Source organism: Notechis scutatus, chromosome 14 (genome assembly GCF_049901735.1).
Source record: "Notechis scutatus isolate UNSWTSFEM ecotype Mainland chromosome 14, rNotScu1.2, whole genome shotgun sequence".
Taxonomy (NCBI): Eukaryota; Metazoa; Chordata; class Lepidosauria; order Squamata; family Elapidae; genus Notechis; species Notechis scutatus.
Genome location: NC_142022.1, coordinates 7,699,948 through 7,716,523, shown reverse-complemented (window position 1 = coordinate 7,716,523; position 16,576 = coordinate 7,699,948). Strand labels below are relative to the sequence as shown.

Here is a 16,576-nt window from a genome sequence, read left to right as displayed (position 1 = left end):
TGCCCCCTAGGAACACTCTCGTTTTTAACAGATTAACGGAGTAGTACCAATAGTAATAGGTGCCAAAATAACTGAAACACCAGTTGAACACCACAGGCATTGATAAATTTGCTGTCAGTCAATTGCAGAAGGCAGCTTTGCTTGGAACAGCTTCCATCCTGCGGCGATATCGGTAACAAACATCCAGATTTGCCTATCCCAGGTCCTTGGTACGGACTCGATAGGTAGACAAAAAAGCCAAATCCAGTCTGAACATCAGGCTGTGATAATAATAATACTAATAATACTAATAATACTAATAATACTAATAATACTAATAATACTAATAATAATAATAATAATAATAATAATAATAATAATAATAATAATAATAATAATAATAATAATAATAATAGTATAATCATCATCATCATCATCATCTACTTGGTTGATACCTAGGATGCTGGCAGAAACCCATATCAACCATATCAGTCAGTGGTATTTGTGATGCGTTTTTGAATGTTGAGTTGACCTGAGTTTCATGTTTAATGAATGAAGTACATAATAATAATTATTATTATTCCTTGTGCATGAAGTGCGCTTTAAGGGGCGGGGACGAGAAGGGAAGGGCCCCTCCCCCTTTGTCTGACGTCACAACCCCTGCTCTCTCTCTCTCGCTCTCGCTCTCTCTCTCTCTCTCTGTCCCCGCCCCTCCGGAGAAGCTGTACCTGCGGGAAGGCGGTGATGGCAGCGGAGGAGATGCAGGGGCGGGGCTGAGATCCGGGCCTCTTTCCCACGATCAGGTACCCGGGTCAGGGGTCTGGCCCTTGGAGGAGCATCTTGGAGGGCAGCCCTGGGTGTCCCCCTCCTCTCTCCCTCCCCGGCTTCCTCCGCAGTGGCCTCCCCCAGGGCCTTGCCTGCTTGCAAAAGAGCTCAGTTGTGCAACCTTTCTTTGCAACCGGCTTTGGCTCCGGGGATGATAGGTGCTGCGATCCCCGGGCTCCCCTTTGGGGTTTGGGGAGAAGCTGCAATCAGGCAGCCGGGCCAGGAAGCCAAGCAAGCCGATCTGGGGGCTGTTAGCTGGAGGAAACCCCTTTCCCCCCCCCTGTTTCCCAGCCTAATAAGCATCTTTGCAAACGATTTAAACTAGGAAAGAGATCTGGGCAAAGGGCTCTTTCCCCTTCCCAGCTGCGTTCACACAACACGCGTGGGACGCTCTGCATACGCGTCTGGCTTTTGCAAGCCATGATTGGGGAGGGCCCAGGATGGACGCTGTCTCTCCCTGGTTGGTTAAACTAGGATTGGACGTAACTTTGAAGGGAGGAAGTCGAAGGCTGCCTGGAATATCCTTATTTTTCCCTGCTTTTTCCCAATTTCCACATCAGGGTGTTTAACTGGGAGCAAGAAGGGATGAAAAAGCCCCCCATTATAACTGGGATTAGGACGGGACTTCGTTTGAAGTATAATGGTGGCACAATCAAGAATTTAAAAAGGGGATAAAGAATAGAAAACATAAATTAATATGAATTTTATGAATGGTTATTTCAACTTGCAAAACTTGCTAAATACTGCAAATACGACTATTAATATAAAATTTATAATAAAAGAAGTGATAAAAGAAGAATGGAGAGGTTGACATAAAATAGTGCACGGGAATATTAAAAAATTAAGATCGATAATACGTATTAATACGAAATTATGCAAGAAAATTAATCCTATCAGTGTGAAACTAGATATCATGTTTGTTTTAAAATGGGAAACACCCTGGAGCCACACGGTTCACACAATGACGTGTTTGTGGAAATTAAAAAATTAAAAATGTATTTATAAGGTGACCAACCATCCTCCTTTAGGGAGGACAGTCCTCCTTTTGTAAGTTCTGTCCTCCCTCGAAAAGTGGCCTCCTTACATGTCCTCCTTTTTGATATTTGAAGATTAATCTGTAAATTTCCGTATTTGATCGATGCTGAGCCGATCCGCTGTGTGCGATGTGACATTTTTGTGTTTGGCATGACGATTTGCCAAGGATTGGTACACTGCAGCAAGACGCGATTATGAGACGCATGCGCTCCACAAAGGAGAATTTTGTTTTGAATTTTGCTTTGGTTTTGTTTTTTTCTTCAATTTATTTGTGTCCTCCTTCTCATTGTAAAAAAGTTGGTCACCTTAGTGTTTAAAAAAAACAACAACCACCCATCCTTTCTTTCCACCTTCCCGGCTTTGAACCTGGGGTGAAATTGGGGATCAAGGGGTGTCAGCTTCGGTGTTACACAGGGCTCTTGGGTTTGGAGGCTGGGAAGCAAGGAAGGAAATTGTGGGGAAAGCAGAAAAAAAAACCAAGATAGGAAGGGATTACAGGGAGTCCTCAGTTTATGACAGTTTGCTTTAGTGGCCGTTCAAAATGACAACAGCACTGGGGAAAGTGACTTATGATCGTTTTTCACGCAGTCGTTTGCAGCCTCTCTGCGATCACAGGATCGAAATTCGGACACTGAGCAACCGATTCATATTTACGATGGTTCCCCGGGGGATGGGGAAGTCACACAATTCCTCTTTTGCGACCTTCGGACCAGCAAAGTCAAGGGGGAAAGCCCGATGACTTGCTTAACAACAGTGGCAAGAGAGGGCATAAAATAGGATGAAAATTCACTTGGCCGATCTTTGTTTCCCTTAGCCACAAAAACGCTGGGCTCGTTTGTGGTTGTAAGTCGAGGACTGAAACGGTAGAGGGTCTACTCCTTGAGCAGGGGGCTGGACTAGAAGACCTCCCAAAGTCCCTTCCAGATCAATTCTGATTATCTGTATCTGTTCTCATCTGGAGGACATTTCTGATGTCCGTTCCGTAAAGCAGATGTGATTATTTCCCCTAATTCTGTCCTTTGCTTGCAGCCTTGTTGGGATAATCTGGATTTAAGGCTCATCGGCTGGAAACCGCCATCCAGCTGCCTTCCTAGATTAATCCCAGTTTTTTTTTTCCCCCAAGCCTGTATTTTTTCCCAAGCTGAAACCGGGCAGAGTGGTTGTCTGAAGCCCCTCCTGTTAATTGAATTTAATTTGGATTTATTATATGCATGGCCGTCTCTTCTCACTCATATTTCACAATAAAAATGGGGAAATGTGCAGGCTGCCCAAATAAACAGATTCCGTATGCAGGTCATCCTCGACTTAACAAACCGCAGTCAAGCCCAGCATTTCTGTGAGACATCTCGTTGGGAGCTTTGTCCCACTTTATGACCTTTCTTGACACAGTTGTTAAGTGAATTGCTTCAATGGTTGGTCGTTAAGTGAATTCACCTTCCCCCATTGACCGTGACCCCCCTGGGGATGCCGCAAACCATCATAAATACAAGACAGTGGCCGAGCGTCCACATTTGGATCACGAGACCGTGGGGAATGCTGCAATGGTCGTAAGTGTGAAAAACGGTTGTATGTCCTTTTTTTCAGTACCGTTGTAACTTTGAACAGCCACTAAAATGAGCAGTTGTAAATTGAGGACGGCCTGTATCTAATTCTGCAAAATATTATGTTGGTTAAATTCTGCCAAATAAATGCCCGTATTCTTTAAGTATTCTTTCTCTTTGACTACGTGGCATGGAAAGGAAATAAAGGATATGCTGTTGTTGTTAAAAAGATATATGGTTTCTTGTTATTGTTGTTGTGATTAATTTCCTGCAGGGAATTGCTTGCCAACAAGTCACATAGGGAGTTTTGGGCAGGAAATTCAGAATTTGCTGGACAAGGAAAAATGGAACTGGTTTTTGCTAGTTAACAGGGCATTTAAAATCAGCATTTTCGCCTGAGGATTGGGGCGGAAAGATTGCTATCACGATATCGGAGCAGCTTTGTAAATTAATAATTATTTTTTAAAAAAGAATATGAATGACTGTATTTTATGAGTGGGCCAATCCATGCGTTTGGAATTGTTGGCATCCTTCATTCCTGAGCATTGACTCAAATGCTTTCTAATGCTTTTTATATATTCTCTTCCTCCCTTCTTCGTTTCTTCTTCCCTTCTTCCTTTCTTTCCCTTCTTCCTTCCTTCCTTCCTTCCTTTCTCTTTCTTTCCTCTCTCCTTTTAGTTGGCCCTTTAATAGCATGTGTGTGTGTGTTTATGCGCACACACACTATCAAAGGGCCAACTAAAAGGAGGAACAAATAATTTTATATATACATACATATATACATATATGCATATATACATATATACATATATATATATATATACAGTATATATATATACACATACATACATACATACAGTATATGTATATATATACTTTCATTCCTTCTTTTAGTTGCCCTTTGATAATATATATACTTTCTATCTATCTATCTATCTATCTATCTATCTATCTATCTATCTATCTAACTAACTAACTAACTAACTAACTAACTAAAAGCAAAATGCCATTCACACACCATCACAAAGTCTCCAGAACTGTAAAGCCTACAAACTTGAAATCGGGCACGTATGTTCCTCTTGGCTTCTAGGGGCTCACTAAGAAAGGATTTTTCCAAATGACCATCATTTAGAGTATTTCCTATATTATTATTATTATTATTATTATTATTATTATTATTATTATTATTATTATTATTATTATTATTATTAACACGCTCTATGCTAAGGAGTTCTACTCCCCCTCCCCACCTGAAAAGAAATCTCTTCCAAAGGCAAAACACAAGCAGAGGAGAGGAGTTCCAGTTTCACAGCACCAAGCAGCTTCAGTACAGAACAGTTGAGCTAAGCCACGCCCAGGCACCTTGCTGTCTCCTTGCTCGCACAGCAAATACTCTTTCAGTTTCAAAACAGCCCTCAACTCTCTCACACACTGACAGGATGCTAGTCAGATGAATACAGATGGATGCTGGTAGGCAGAGGCACAATTTTTCTTTCCTTATTTTCCTCCCCCAAAACTAAGCCCCACCACATAGTTTCATAGCGGAGCACGGGTATCGAGTTAGTACTAGTATATAGTATACTAATATATAGTACAGTGTGTACATATATATATATGTGGTATTCAGCTTAACATATATATATGTTAAGTTTTCGCAGGTATCTGTATGGTATTCAGCTTTGTTCGGGTATTTTCCCACATCATTATAGTTGTGCTTTTAAAGCTGAATAACATACATACATACATACATACATACATACATACATCATACATACATGTTTTCGTAGATTTTCACGGGTACAGGTATGTAGGTCTAGGTGTGTTTGGGTCTTTTCCCGTGTAAGATTAAGAGTATCTTGGCGACGTTTCAGCGAGGTCCCACTCGCCATCCTCAGGCTGGTGCTTTCGGCTTTGTGCCAGTGTGTGTGTGTGATCGGAGCTGCCGTCTCTCTATAAATACTGGTGGTGGGGGCTGGTGTGCTGGGCTGGTTGGCTGCGCTGCTGCCTCTTGATTGGTTGATGGAGTTGACAAAAGAACTCGCGAGCCCATCACACAACCCATTACCCAAGCTGTTAAAACACGAGAGGCTAATGGAAAAAAGATCACTACAAAACAAACGACCCAGCAGATTACAGCACAAGATCCAGGATATCTCCACAACGAAACTCACAAGGCCATCACACAGCCCATTATACCAACATCAACTCCATCAACCAATCAAGATGTATGTATGTATGAAGGCTGGTTACTTTGGGACTAGAACAAGGAGTCCGCTGGGTGATTTTAGACCCGATCAACCCCACCTCTCAGGGTTGTTGTGAGGAAAAGTACGAGGGAGGGGAGAAGCAGGATGGAAACCGAAGGAAGATCTTTCTTTTGAGGTGGGTCATTTCTCACCCTTCCTCTCCCGGCTACAGAACCCCGCGGCGGCGCCTGATCTGATGCTCCCAGCGCCATGCTCCGCAGATTCCTGGACCGGCCCTGCACCTTGGCTCTCCTGATTGGCTTCCAGTTCCTCTTCATGGCCTACCTTTCCTTCGGCGGCTTCCGCAACCTGGCCTCCATCTTCGGCCACGACACCAGCCCTTCCTTTGACTATTCCCACCGGCACGATGTCTACGCCAACCTCAGCCTGCTCTTCCAGCTGCCGGCTCGTCCCAGCACGAGCAGACCTTTGCCCTACTGCCCGGATCGGTCGCCGTACCTGAGTGAGTCCAGGTCTTCCTGCCTCGCCCCTCCCAAAAAAAAATAATCTCTTGGCACGTCCAGCGTGGGTTTTGGGATCTCCAAAGAGAAAAATTTACTGGCGGCGAGAACAATTCCTCGGTGGAACAACTTGCCACCAGAAGTTGTGAGTGGTGGTGTCAGGGTTCCGGCGATTGCCCTAATTAAATCATGAGCTTCCAGCCAAGCTTCAAAAGAATCCAAAAGATTTATTAGCAGCAACATTAGCTGGCATTAACCTAAATGACGCTAACTCTGGCATAGGTAATGGACAGTCCCCTGTGACCCTGTTTCTCTCCCCCCCCCCGGGAGTGTCATGAATCAGATTCTCCAACGAAGCAGTTTCACAGGTTAGGGTTAAGCTTTTCCCTGAAACGGGATCTGGATGTGCCATGCAATAGAGAAATAATGTTTGGCTGAGATGGGCAACTATAGGAATTGAATAATGAATAAATGACTGAATATACATATACATATACATTATATATATATACATTATATATATATGTATGTATGTATGTATGTATGTATGTATGTATGTAGATGGATTCAGTATAGTAGTTGTGCTTTAAAGCACAACTACAATGACGTGGAAAATACCTGAACAAAGCTGAATGCCATACATGTAAGTACCGCAAAACTTAAGAAAACACACACACACACACACACACACACACATATACATACATGAAAATATATATATATTTGTTTTCTGAGGTTTTCGCAGGTATTTGTATGTGGATCTTTGGTTATTCGGGTTTTCTCCGCGTAAAATTGGAAGTATCTAGGCGACGTTTCGATGAAGTCTCATTCATCATCTTCAGGCTTGCTTCTTCGGCTCTGTGCTTCTCGGAGTGGGACCTCGTCGAAACATTGCCAAGGTGCTCTCAATCTGACATGGGAAAAGACCAGAACACGCCAAGACCTGCATACCTGTACCTGAAAATCTACGAAAACAAATATGTGTGTGTGTGTGTACCCTGTTTCTCCAACAATACGGCCTCCCCAATAGGAAGCCCCAGCATGTTTTATAGGCATGAAATGAAATTAAGCCCCTCCCCCCAAATTAAGGCCTATATTAAAACAGGTGAAATGGGGGGAATGGTGGGGGCTTGCCCTTAGGAAGTACTTTTGTTGCACACCTGGATATGGTGCTGCCTGCGTTGACCCCGATACGAAGTGCCCCACCAACATACATACATACATACGTATTAGCTTTGTTCGGTATTTTCCCACGTCACATAGTTGTGCTTTTAAAGTTGTAGCACGTTTCAGCAGAATCTCATCTGCCATCATCAGGCTTCTGTATTGTGTTCGTCTGTTCGTCAATACAGAAGCCTGATGATGGCAGAAGAGATTCTGCCGAAACGTTGCTACAACTTTAAAAGCACAACTATAATGGGAAAATACCCGAACAAAGCTGAATACCATACATGTAAGTACCCGCGAAAACTTAAGAAAACAAATTATGTATGTATGTATGTAAAAGAAGAAACAGACATCCTGCCACCTCCAGAACGTAATTAGCTCTGTTGTTTTGTTTCCGTAATGTTGGGAGGCAGTTGAGAGGGCCGATTATGCATGGAAAGGCTAAATTGATTAATGATATATAAAGGCAGAAATCTCTGTAAAGGTAGCTTAAAACTCTGATGATGTCAGCAGAAACTGACGAAAGCTTAGTAAGTACATTAAATGTAATTTTAAGTTCCGGAGATCGCAGGATGTCTGTTTCTTCTTTTACAAGTATACCTGGAACTCCTATTTTTAGAATTGTTTGTAATATATCTATATTTATATCTCTATATCTCTATATCTATCTATCTATCTATCTATCTATCTATCTATCTATCTACCTACCTACCTACCTATCTATCTATATCTAATCAATCTATCTTCCTTTCCTCCCTTTCTTTCTCTTCTTCCCTTCTTTTCCTTCCCTTCTTCCTTCTTTCTTCCTTTCCTCCTTTCTCTTTTCTTTCTCTTCCCTTCCCTTCCTCCCTTCAGTTGGCCCTTTGATAGTGAGCTTCAGCCAGGTGCCCACGCTGCAGCAGATTCAGGAGAAAAACCCGGCCGTCGAATCAGGAGGCAGGTACCGTCCTTCCAACTGCGAGCCCCGTTCCCGCACAGCCATCATCATCCCCCACCGCAACCGGGAGACGCACCTGCGACACCTGTTGTACTACCTGCACCCTTTCCTTCAGCGCCAACAGCTCCATTACGGCATTTATATTGTGCACCAGGTACGCATGTACGAAAAAAAGCCAGGAGTGTGCGGGTTCAAGGCAAGGAACGGTTGTTTTACGATGAGGCGGGCAGCAAATGAATTTAATCACAAGTGCCCTGATCTCACTTAAGAAATGGAGCCCAAAAAAAAGAAAAGAAAAAGAAAGAAACAGAGCAACTCACTTAACCAAGTTCTCACTTAGCGTCATGAAGTTTGATCGCTCCCTCTTCGCTTGAACAGTGTGTACAAATATCTTCGTTAAACAATCATCAGAATGACAACCTCCTTCATTACATGACTAGGGATTCTGCCATATTTAACGTAGTAATGTTCCACCTATTAATTCTACCATGTGAACATAGTTATATTCAGCATACTAGTCATACTAGTTACTTATCTCTTTCAACAGATCTTCTTTATTTTGTTTCCCAGTTTCCAACTTCCATTTTTATTATTTAACCATTGATAAAATAAATCCCATACCATAGAGCCATGGTGGTGAACCCTGTAGCATGCAGAGCTATTAGAACCCTAAACCTAACCCAAACTTTACCTCACTGCTGATTTTCGGGCCTTTTTCGGCTTCCCAGAAGCTTGAGGGAAGCCTCTGCAGGCCAAAAAATAGGCCCGTTTTGTCACTTTCTGTATTTCCGGAAATACCAGAAGTGACGAAACGGGCCCATTTTTTTGGCCTGCAAAGGCTGCAGAGGCTTCCCTCAAGCCTCTGGGAAGCCGAAAAAGGCCCGAAAATCACCTGGGAGGGGCAGTGCAGGTAAGGGGGCAGCGTGGGGAGGGGAAACAGGGCCTAACTCCCTACTTAGCCGCTCCGTCTTGTTTAGCAACGGAAATGTTGGGCTCCATTGTGGTCGTAAGTCGAGGGTTTTACAAGCATTTGTCTGTTGTCGCCGATAATTGACCCACGATCCCGGTTTGTGTCTCTTTTTCCGCCCCCTCAGGCCGGGAACGCCACTTTTAACCGGGCCAAACTCCTCAACGTCGGGGTGAAGGAAGCGCTGAAGGACGAAGAGTGGAACTGCCTTTTCCTTCACGACGTGGATCTCATCCCCGAGAACGACCACAACCTCTACGTTTGCGACCAGTGGAACCCGAGACACGTCTCCGTGGCCATGAATAAATTCAAATACAAGTGAGGGAAGAATCTGAAGAAGGAGAAGGGCTTGCGGGTGGCGGGGTAGGAATTGACCTGCCGATCCTGCGGCCTGCAGGAAATCCTCGGCTTACAGCAGCTGCCAAGGCTTTCCCAACAGCACGAAGCAGACTCCTCGTCCCAATAAACTCCTTTTTTAAAATATATTTTACAGTTACAGGCCTTTATCAGGCTTGGAGAGTTGCCCGGCCGTTATCTTCCAGATGCCACACTGTAGCAGACAATATGCAAGAACAGATCTTCACCCTCATGAACTCCTGCCAAAACCCCGCACCCCTTTCGCTCCTCTTTATTCCCTACGGGAGGGGGCCGTTCAACATCCACCTGTGCTTAACGACCGTGATACCAAAAAGTACTTTTCCGTAAAATCGGGGACGGCTTCACCACCCCTTGCAGGACGCCCCACCTAAACCCTGTTTGCTCTGTTTTCAAGAAGAGATTTCTGTCAGAAACGGGTGTAGGGCCTCCTGCTTGGGCAGGGGGTTGGACTAGATGACCTACAAGGTTCCCTTCCCACTCTGATGATCTGTTAAATCTGTTTCCAGGCTCCCGTATTACCAATACTTCGGCGGGGTTTCAGCCCTGACCCCAGACCAGTATATGAAGATTAATGGTTTCCCAAACCAATACTGGGGCTGGGGGGGTGAGGATGATGACATCTCCATGAGGTGAGTTACTGGCTGACCGTATAAGTCCTTGACTTACAACTGTCCGTTTAGTGACTGTGACTACGACACTGAAAAAAAAAAATGGAGTGTTTTCACACTTAATGACCGTTGCGCTATTCCCCATCAAAATTCAGACGCTGGGCAAATGACTCATATTTGCAGTGTCCCGGGATCACGTGTTGGTTATCCTGCTTAGGCGGGTTGGACTAGATGACCTACAAGATCCCTTCCAACTCTGATTATATCTGTATATCTGATCCCCTTTGGCAACCTTCCAACAAGCAAATCCTCGGGGAAGCCAGATTCACAACAGGTTACTAACTGAACAGCGGGAGTGATTGGCTTATCCGTCACAGCGAAGAAAGGCCGTAAAGGGGGGACAAAACTCACTTCACAACGGTCTCGCTTAGCAACAGACATTGGGGGCTCCGTTTGTGGCCGTAAGTCGGAGTGGGTGGGGTGGCCTAGAGAGGGGGAGCTCTCACCTCACAATCAGGAAGCTGTGAGTTCGACCCTGGGTAGAGGCAGATATTTCTCTCTCTGGGTGCAGGGCGAATATTATCTGCCGAACGAAACTTCACACTGGCAACAGGGAGGGCATCCGGCCATTCATACGCTCTGTTAGCTCCCTTCAGTTGCCAGACTCCACCCCAATGCAAGGGATTATGGGGGTCGTTAAATGATGATTTGTCGTCGTCAGCTGAGGTCTTACCTGTACTTTTCTTACACCTGAGATCTTATCTTGGCATGGAATTGCGTTGCCGGCCAGTCTTTCGTAGCTCATGTAAGAGATTGGCACTCTACCGGTGGTGTTTCTACCTGCCTTAGCCTTCCTGGTTTGCTTTGCAGCCTCCAGTCAGGTGCTGCTTTTCCAGCTCGGCTGGGACCAGGTGTAGAATTTGAATTTTTAGGTGAAATACCCACCTTCTGACTATGGGGAAATTGTGCCATGCTACGGGGCCAAAAATGGAGAGATTTTTTTTTTTAATCAGCATTATTGGGGAGAATGATGTTATCTTCTGGACACCTGTCAGTCTGTATGTCTGTCTGTCTGTCTCTCTTTTTTTTTAAAACTTCTTTATGGTTTCTGTGTCCAGTTTCTACATCACCTCTGTTGTCTCGTTGACTCTCGCCTTGCATGTAACGTCGGCTTCGTTTTCACTTCCTGTCTGCAGCATTTTTTCCATTCTTCATTTCCAGTTTTGCAACTTGAATGGCACCTGTCTTCGCCTTTCCACCATATCATCTTCTCTTTTTTTTCTTTCCTCAGCTTTCCTTCCTTCTTCCTATCTCATTCTTATCTCCCCCCCCTTTCCTGTTCTATCTCTCTTGCTTTCCTTGTTTTCCTTCCTTACCGGTTCCTTCTTTCCTTACTTCCTGTTCTGTCTTTCTTGCTCTTTCCTTTCCTTCTGTTTTCCTTCCTTCCTATTTTCTGTCTCTCTTCCTTCTGTTTTCCTTTCTCCATTTGTCCTCCCTTCCCAACTCCTTCCTTCCCAATTCCTTCCTTCCTTCCTGTTCTCCCTCTTTCTTCCTTGTTTTCCTTTCTCCATTTCTCCTTCTTTCCCAATTCCTTCCTTCCTTCCTTCCTTCCTTCCTTCCTTCCTTCCTTCCTTCCTTCCTTCCTTCCTGTCCTTCCTCTTTCTTGTTTTCTTTCTCCATTTCTCCTTCCTTCCCAATTCCTTCCTTCCTTCCTGTTCTCCCTCTTTCTTCCTTGTTTTCCTTTCTCCATTTTTCCCTCCTTCCCAATTCCTTCCATCCGTCGTGTTCTCCATCTTTCTTGCTCTTTCCTTTTCTTGTGTTTTTCTTCTTTCCTTCCTTCCTTCTCTCCTTCTTCACCTTCACTTCTCTCTCTTATGAAGTCCTGCATGCTCATTTTCCTTCAAAACACGTAACAATTAGAGGCTGGGCCAGCCAGGTAAGTTTTTTTTTTTTAAAAGGGTATCTCAGCAAGCCTCAAAACCAGATCATCCTTTCACCCATCCTTGCAGGGTGCTGGATTCACTCCCTGATTTGAGCCACGATGACGGGAAAAATTCAGACAGATTCTTAAATTCCCAAGCAGGCCAAACTCTAACGTCTCTGCTGGGGAACCTTTTGAGGTTTTAATTTGGAAAAGGCGAGGTGAAAAACCTCTTTTCGCTTTTGGACGAAACGGTTTTGAGGCTTGGCTGCTGCCTTTTTAGCTCAGAAATAATATTCGTAATTTTTAAAACAGTGGCTCTTAAACTGAAGCTAAGCCAGGCATCTCTTGGGGTAGAAGAGCAATTTGAAATTTCTAATTGCTTATTTGGAAGTCAAGGCTCCAGGCTGTTGTCAAAACACAGAATCTGTTTTTTAAAAAAAATAAAAAAATGGGAGCCTTAATTTTATTCAAGACTTGGGACAGGCAAAAATTGAGCCGATCAGTTTTAAGATCTGCTGTTGTTTTTTTTTAACAAAAAATCTAAGATCTAATCCTCAACCTTTTGGATTGATGCTCACTTTGGTTCACGTTGTGATTTGTAGATTCAAGAGACCCGTTGTGAATAATTCACCTTCCCTATATAGTTCTCTTCAAATAGATGCATCCCAGCTGGGGGATTCTGGGAAATGAAGTCCACCCATCTTAAATTGTGCCGGCTGGGGGATTCTGGGACTTGAAATCAGTCCCTTCTTCTTAAAAGCAGGCTGGCTGGGGGATTCTGGGAATTGAAGTCCACCCATCTTAAAGTTGTCAAGATTAAGGAACAGGATCCCATTTTTCCAGGGTGCGTTTCCGAGGGATGAAGATTTTACGGCCTCCGGTGTCCGTCGGCCATTATAAAATGGTGAAACACCAGGGTGACCAAGGCAACGAGCAGAACCCTCACAGGTCAGTATTGAGGTGTGTGTGTGTGTGTGTGTGTGTGTAATCCTACCATGTTGCAGCAGGCACAACAGCATGCAGGCTGAGGGAAGCTTTGAAAAAAAACGGCTGCTTTATTTTGGCCGCCACGATATAAAATAAGATGTTGAGATTCTGCAAAGAGTGCAGAGAAGAGCAAACAAAGAGGATTACAACCTAAGAACAGTTGCAGGAATTGAATATGTCTCGTTTAATGAAAAGTAGGACTAGGAGGGACGTGATAGCAGAGTTCCAAGATTTGAGGGGCTGCCCCAAAGAAGAGGGAGTCAAGCTATTTTTCCAAAGCACCAAAGAAGGCAGGACAAGAAGCAACGGATGGAAACTCGTCAAGGAGAGAAGCAACCTGGAATTAAGGAGAAATTTCCAAACAGTGAGAACAGTTAACCAGTGGAACAACTTGCCACCAGAGGCTTTTAAGAAGAAACCAGGCAGCCATTGGTTTGAAATGGGACAGGGTTGCCTGCTTGAGCAGGGGTTGGACTAGAAGACCTCCGAGGTCCCTTCCAGCTGTGTTATTCGGCTGTTGAACCCAGCCCACCGAGCTAGTTAACTACATGAAGGGAAAATGCGTGTTATGTAAAATCCAGAATCGGTTTCCCATGTTGCAGGAAGTCCTTAACAAGATTGTTCACTCGTTATCTAAGTTTGTACCTTGTGATAACCCAAAAGGGGCATGGCACAAAAGCAACAAAGTCACAAAAGTACGTAAAGTCCCTTTAATACCTCCGATTTGCCCCCCCCAATGTCCAGTTATCCTCGGCTGGAGAGAAAACTCTCCCAAGAAGAATTTTGAAAGGGAAGAAATCCAGTCCGAACCCAAAGTACATATAAATTTTAAATAAAAACCAACACAAACCACGCTGCGGCAATTAGCGAGACAGGGCAGGATAAGGAGTTGCAGAACACAAAAGATAACAAAACACACACAGTTGGGAGGACACCAGAACCCAGATAAGATTTGACAAAGATCATGCACTCTTTGCTTCCAGCAAGGTGCGCAAACACCCTCTTTATCCTGTTTTCCCAGCTGCAGCTAATGAAGGGAATCAGGGCCCTTTTCTCCCCCCGTAATCCACATTGCTCCCTTATCTGTTCCTCCCTGCGTGCCCTAGGATGAAGAGGGAGTGGGCCTGGGTCTTCCTCTGAATGCCCAGCCAGACTGTGCCCTTCCCCAGTTTCCTCCACAGCCACCTGAGCCAAACGTCAGCTGTTCGACCTCCCCATCGGAATCAGATTCTAACGGGGGCATGACAAGGGCCTTGCAAAGGTGGCCAGTTGCAATTGATGCAATAAACCACAGCTAACCCCCTTTCTCCGCTTAGTTCTGGTGTATGAATTCCAGTTGGAGAGGTTTAAGCCCTAGCAAGATGGGCTTTTCAGAAAGATGTTTGGCCTTTAGGATACGGGTGCCAATTGCTCTCCGTCTCTTGTCTTCCCAGGTTCGATCTGCTGATCCGGACATACCGTTCATGGAGCCAGGACGGCATGAATTCTCTCTCCTACAAACTCCTGTCCAAAGAGCTGCTGCCCCTTTACACCAACATCACCGCCGATATCGGCACCAACCCTCAGGCCACCAAGATCGGAAAGGGCTTCCTCTCCGACTTTGGTGGGAGGGACTTTCCGCGAGACAGCAATCGCGATTTCCGTCAGGAGATGCTGCGTAAGACTCCCTTTGCCAAGCTCTCCCAAGCCATGGGATGGAAGGACCCCCCTCCAGAGACAGATAAAAAGGGGGAGAAGCCCACCCCGATCTCAGAAAACCCCAAACCAAGCCCCAGAGCCGAAAAGAGATGGAAAGGCTCTGCGGCTTCGACCAACAAGGTGGAAGCCACCCTCGAAACGTTCAGCGACACCGTCGCCAGCCCGGAAGTCCCCAAGCGAGTTCTCAAGGAGAGCGAGAAGGAGACAGTCCAACCAGTACGAGGTTTCTCTTCGCCACCCTCTTCGTCCGGACACGCTGCGCCAAGCTCCGCTCTCCGACCCGACTCTACAAATCGCACGGGTGCTAGAACTGCAGATTAAAAGATTTGAGATGATACCCAGATCGTCAGCCCGAGGTCAAAATTTAGAATTTATTCTCTTGTCCCCCCGCTCGGCGTTTGGGAGGATATCCATCGCTTTTCTCCCCGGGCCAATGGAGCAGAAGGGCCAGACGGAGGTAGACTGGACAAGCCAAGGGGCAGGCGAACGGGAGGCCGGCAGGACGGCGTCGGGAATCCTTCGAGGATTTGCTTCCTGTATCTGCGGGGGGTGGTGGTTGATCCTTTCTTCCCGGATTGCAGGTGATCGGACCCAAGGACCCGTATGTCCATCTCGCGCTTTGTAGGACATGGAGGTGACTGGAAGCACAGAAGGGATCGGCTCGGGAAAGGGGCCACTTCTCGTGCCTGAGATTTCTGTGGATGGATATTTTGGGGAGGGGGGAGTAGGGGGGGAACTCCGCAGCTTTGGGGAAAGCCCTCCGGCCCTCACTTGTCCACTTCGCACCTTCTCTTAAAAAAAAAGGGGGGGAGGGACTGAACTTTGCCACTCACCCCTCCCCAGTGCCAAGAAAAGCATCCCTCGCTTTTGCCTGGCTTCTCGACTTTTGTGAATTTGGGATGGGGAGTGGGGATCTTCTCCCGCCCCGGCTGTGCCCCCCACCCCCACAAGTAATCCAGATGGGATCAAGGAACGGAGGGAGGGGAGAGATTTTCTGACGAAAAGCCCCTCCTAAGGGCACTCGGATTCTTCTCAGGGGCAGGAAAATCTCACCCCTCCCCGGATTGAAGGAGAAACCGCCTGGAAGTTGAAGCTACGCTGGGTGTCCTTGGAAGCGTTCGCTCGTGCAATCTTGGTTGCGAAATTCTTTCTTCTTCTTTTCTTCTCCATCTCTTCTTCTTCTTCTCCTTTTATCTTTTTTCCATCTCTTATTTTCTCTTCCATTTCTTTTTGTCGTCTTCCTCCCCTCTTCCTCCTTTTTCCCCATCTCCTTTTTTCTTTCTCTCCTTTCTCTTATCTTTTTCCTTCTCCCTTTTTAATCTTTTCTCCATCTTTTCTTTCTCTTCCTCTCCTCCTTTTCCTTCGTTTCTCCATTTCTTCTTCTTTTCATCTCTTCTCCTTCCCCCTTTCCCTTTTTCATCTCATCGCCATCTTTTTCTTCTCTCTTCCTTTCTTCTCCATCTTTTTCCTTTTTCGTCTACCCTTTCTCTCCTGCTCCTCCTTCCTCCTTTTTCCCATCTCTTTTTTTTTTTCTTCTCTTCCTCCTCCTCCTCCCAGGAGGAAATTTCCTTTGAAATTTTAAACTCTGTTAATAAGCTATTGAAGCCGATTCCTAAAGTTTCCGTCGATCTAAAATCCTCTTCAAGAGCTTTTAGAGTCGGTCTAACTCAGATTCTGTCTCACTGGCTGTTCCAGAGGCTTGGATGGAAAAGTCCTTTTCCGTACCGGACTGATGTTTATCACTATCTTAGCGGCTGGGCTGTTTTGTAGATTCCCTGCACCCACCCACCCAATAAATATATATTTATTTCCCCTTTTGCTTC

The 16,576-nt window shown here is 45.3% G+C and overlaps 1 protein-coding gene and 1 long non-coding RNA gene across 2 annotated transcripts in view; both read left to right on the top strand.

Annotated features, from left to right (window-relative positions):
* LOC148129522 (uncharacterized) overlaps positions 1-16,576 on the top strand; it is a 268,357-nt gene that overhangs the window by 167,268 nt on the left and 84,513 nt on the right. The window lies entirely within an intron of this gene.
* On the top strand, positions 652-16,566 carry B4GALT3 (beta-1,4-galactosyltransferase 3). The gene is made up of 7 exons (XM_087943589.1): positions 652-782; positions 5,799-6,089; positions 8,110-8,345; positions 9,286-9,476; positions 10,043-10,165; positions 12,912-13,016; positions 14,489-16,566. The coding sequence occupies exons 2-7, from the start codon at positions 5,837-5,839 to the stop codon at positions 15,072-15,074; spliced, it is 1,494 nt and encodes a 497-aa protein (XP_087799715.1). The 5' UTR covers positions 652-782; positions 5,799-5,836; the 3' UTR covers positions 15,075-16,566.

What these genes read in the sequence shown, in the direction of transcription:
- B4GALT3 (XM_087943589.1), top strand. Translation starts at nt 5,837, where the DNA reads ATGCTCCGCAGATTCCTGGACCGGCCCTGCACCTTGGCTCTCCTGATT. An exon ending in ATGAATAAATTCAAATACAA is followed by an intron (nt 9,477 to 10,042) that starts GTGAGGGAAGAA and finishes ATCTGTTTCCAG; the next exon opens with GCTCCCGTATTACCAATACT. An exon ending in GATGATGACATCTCCATGAG is followed by an intron (nt 10,166 to 12,911) that starts GTGAGTTACTGG and finishes CCATTTTTCCAG; the next exon opens with GGTGCGTTTCCGAGGGATGA.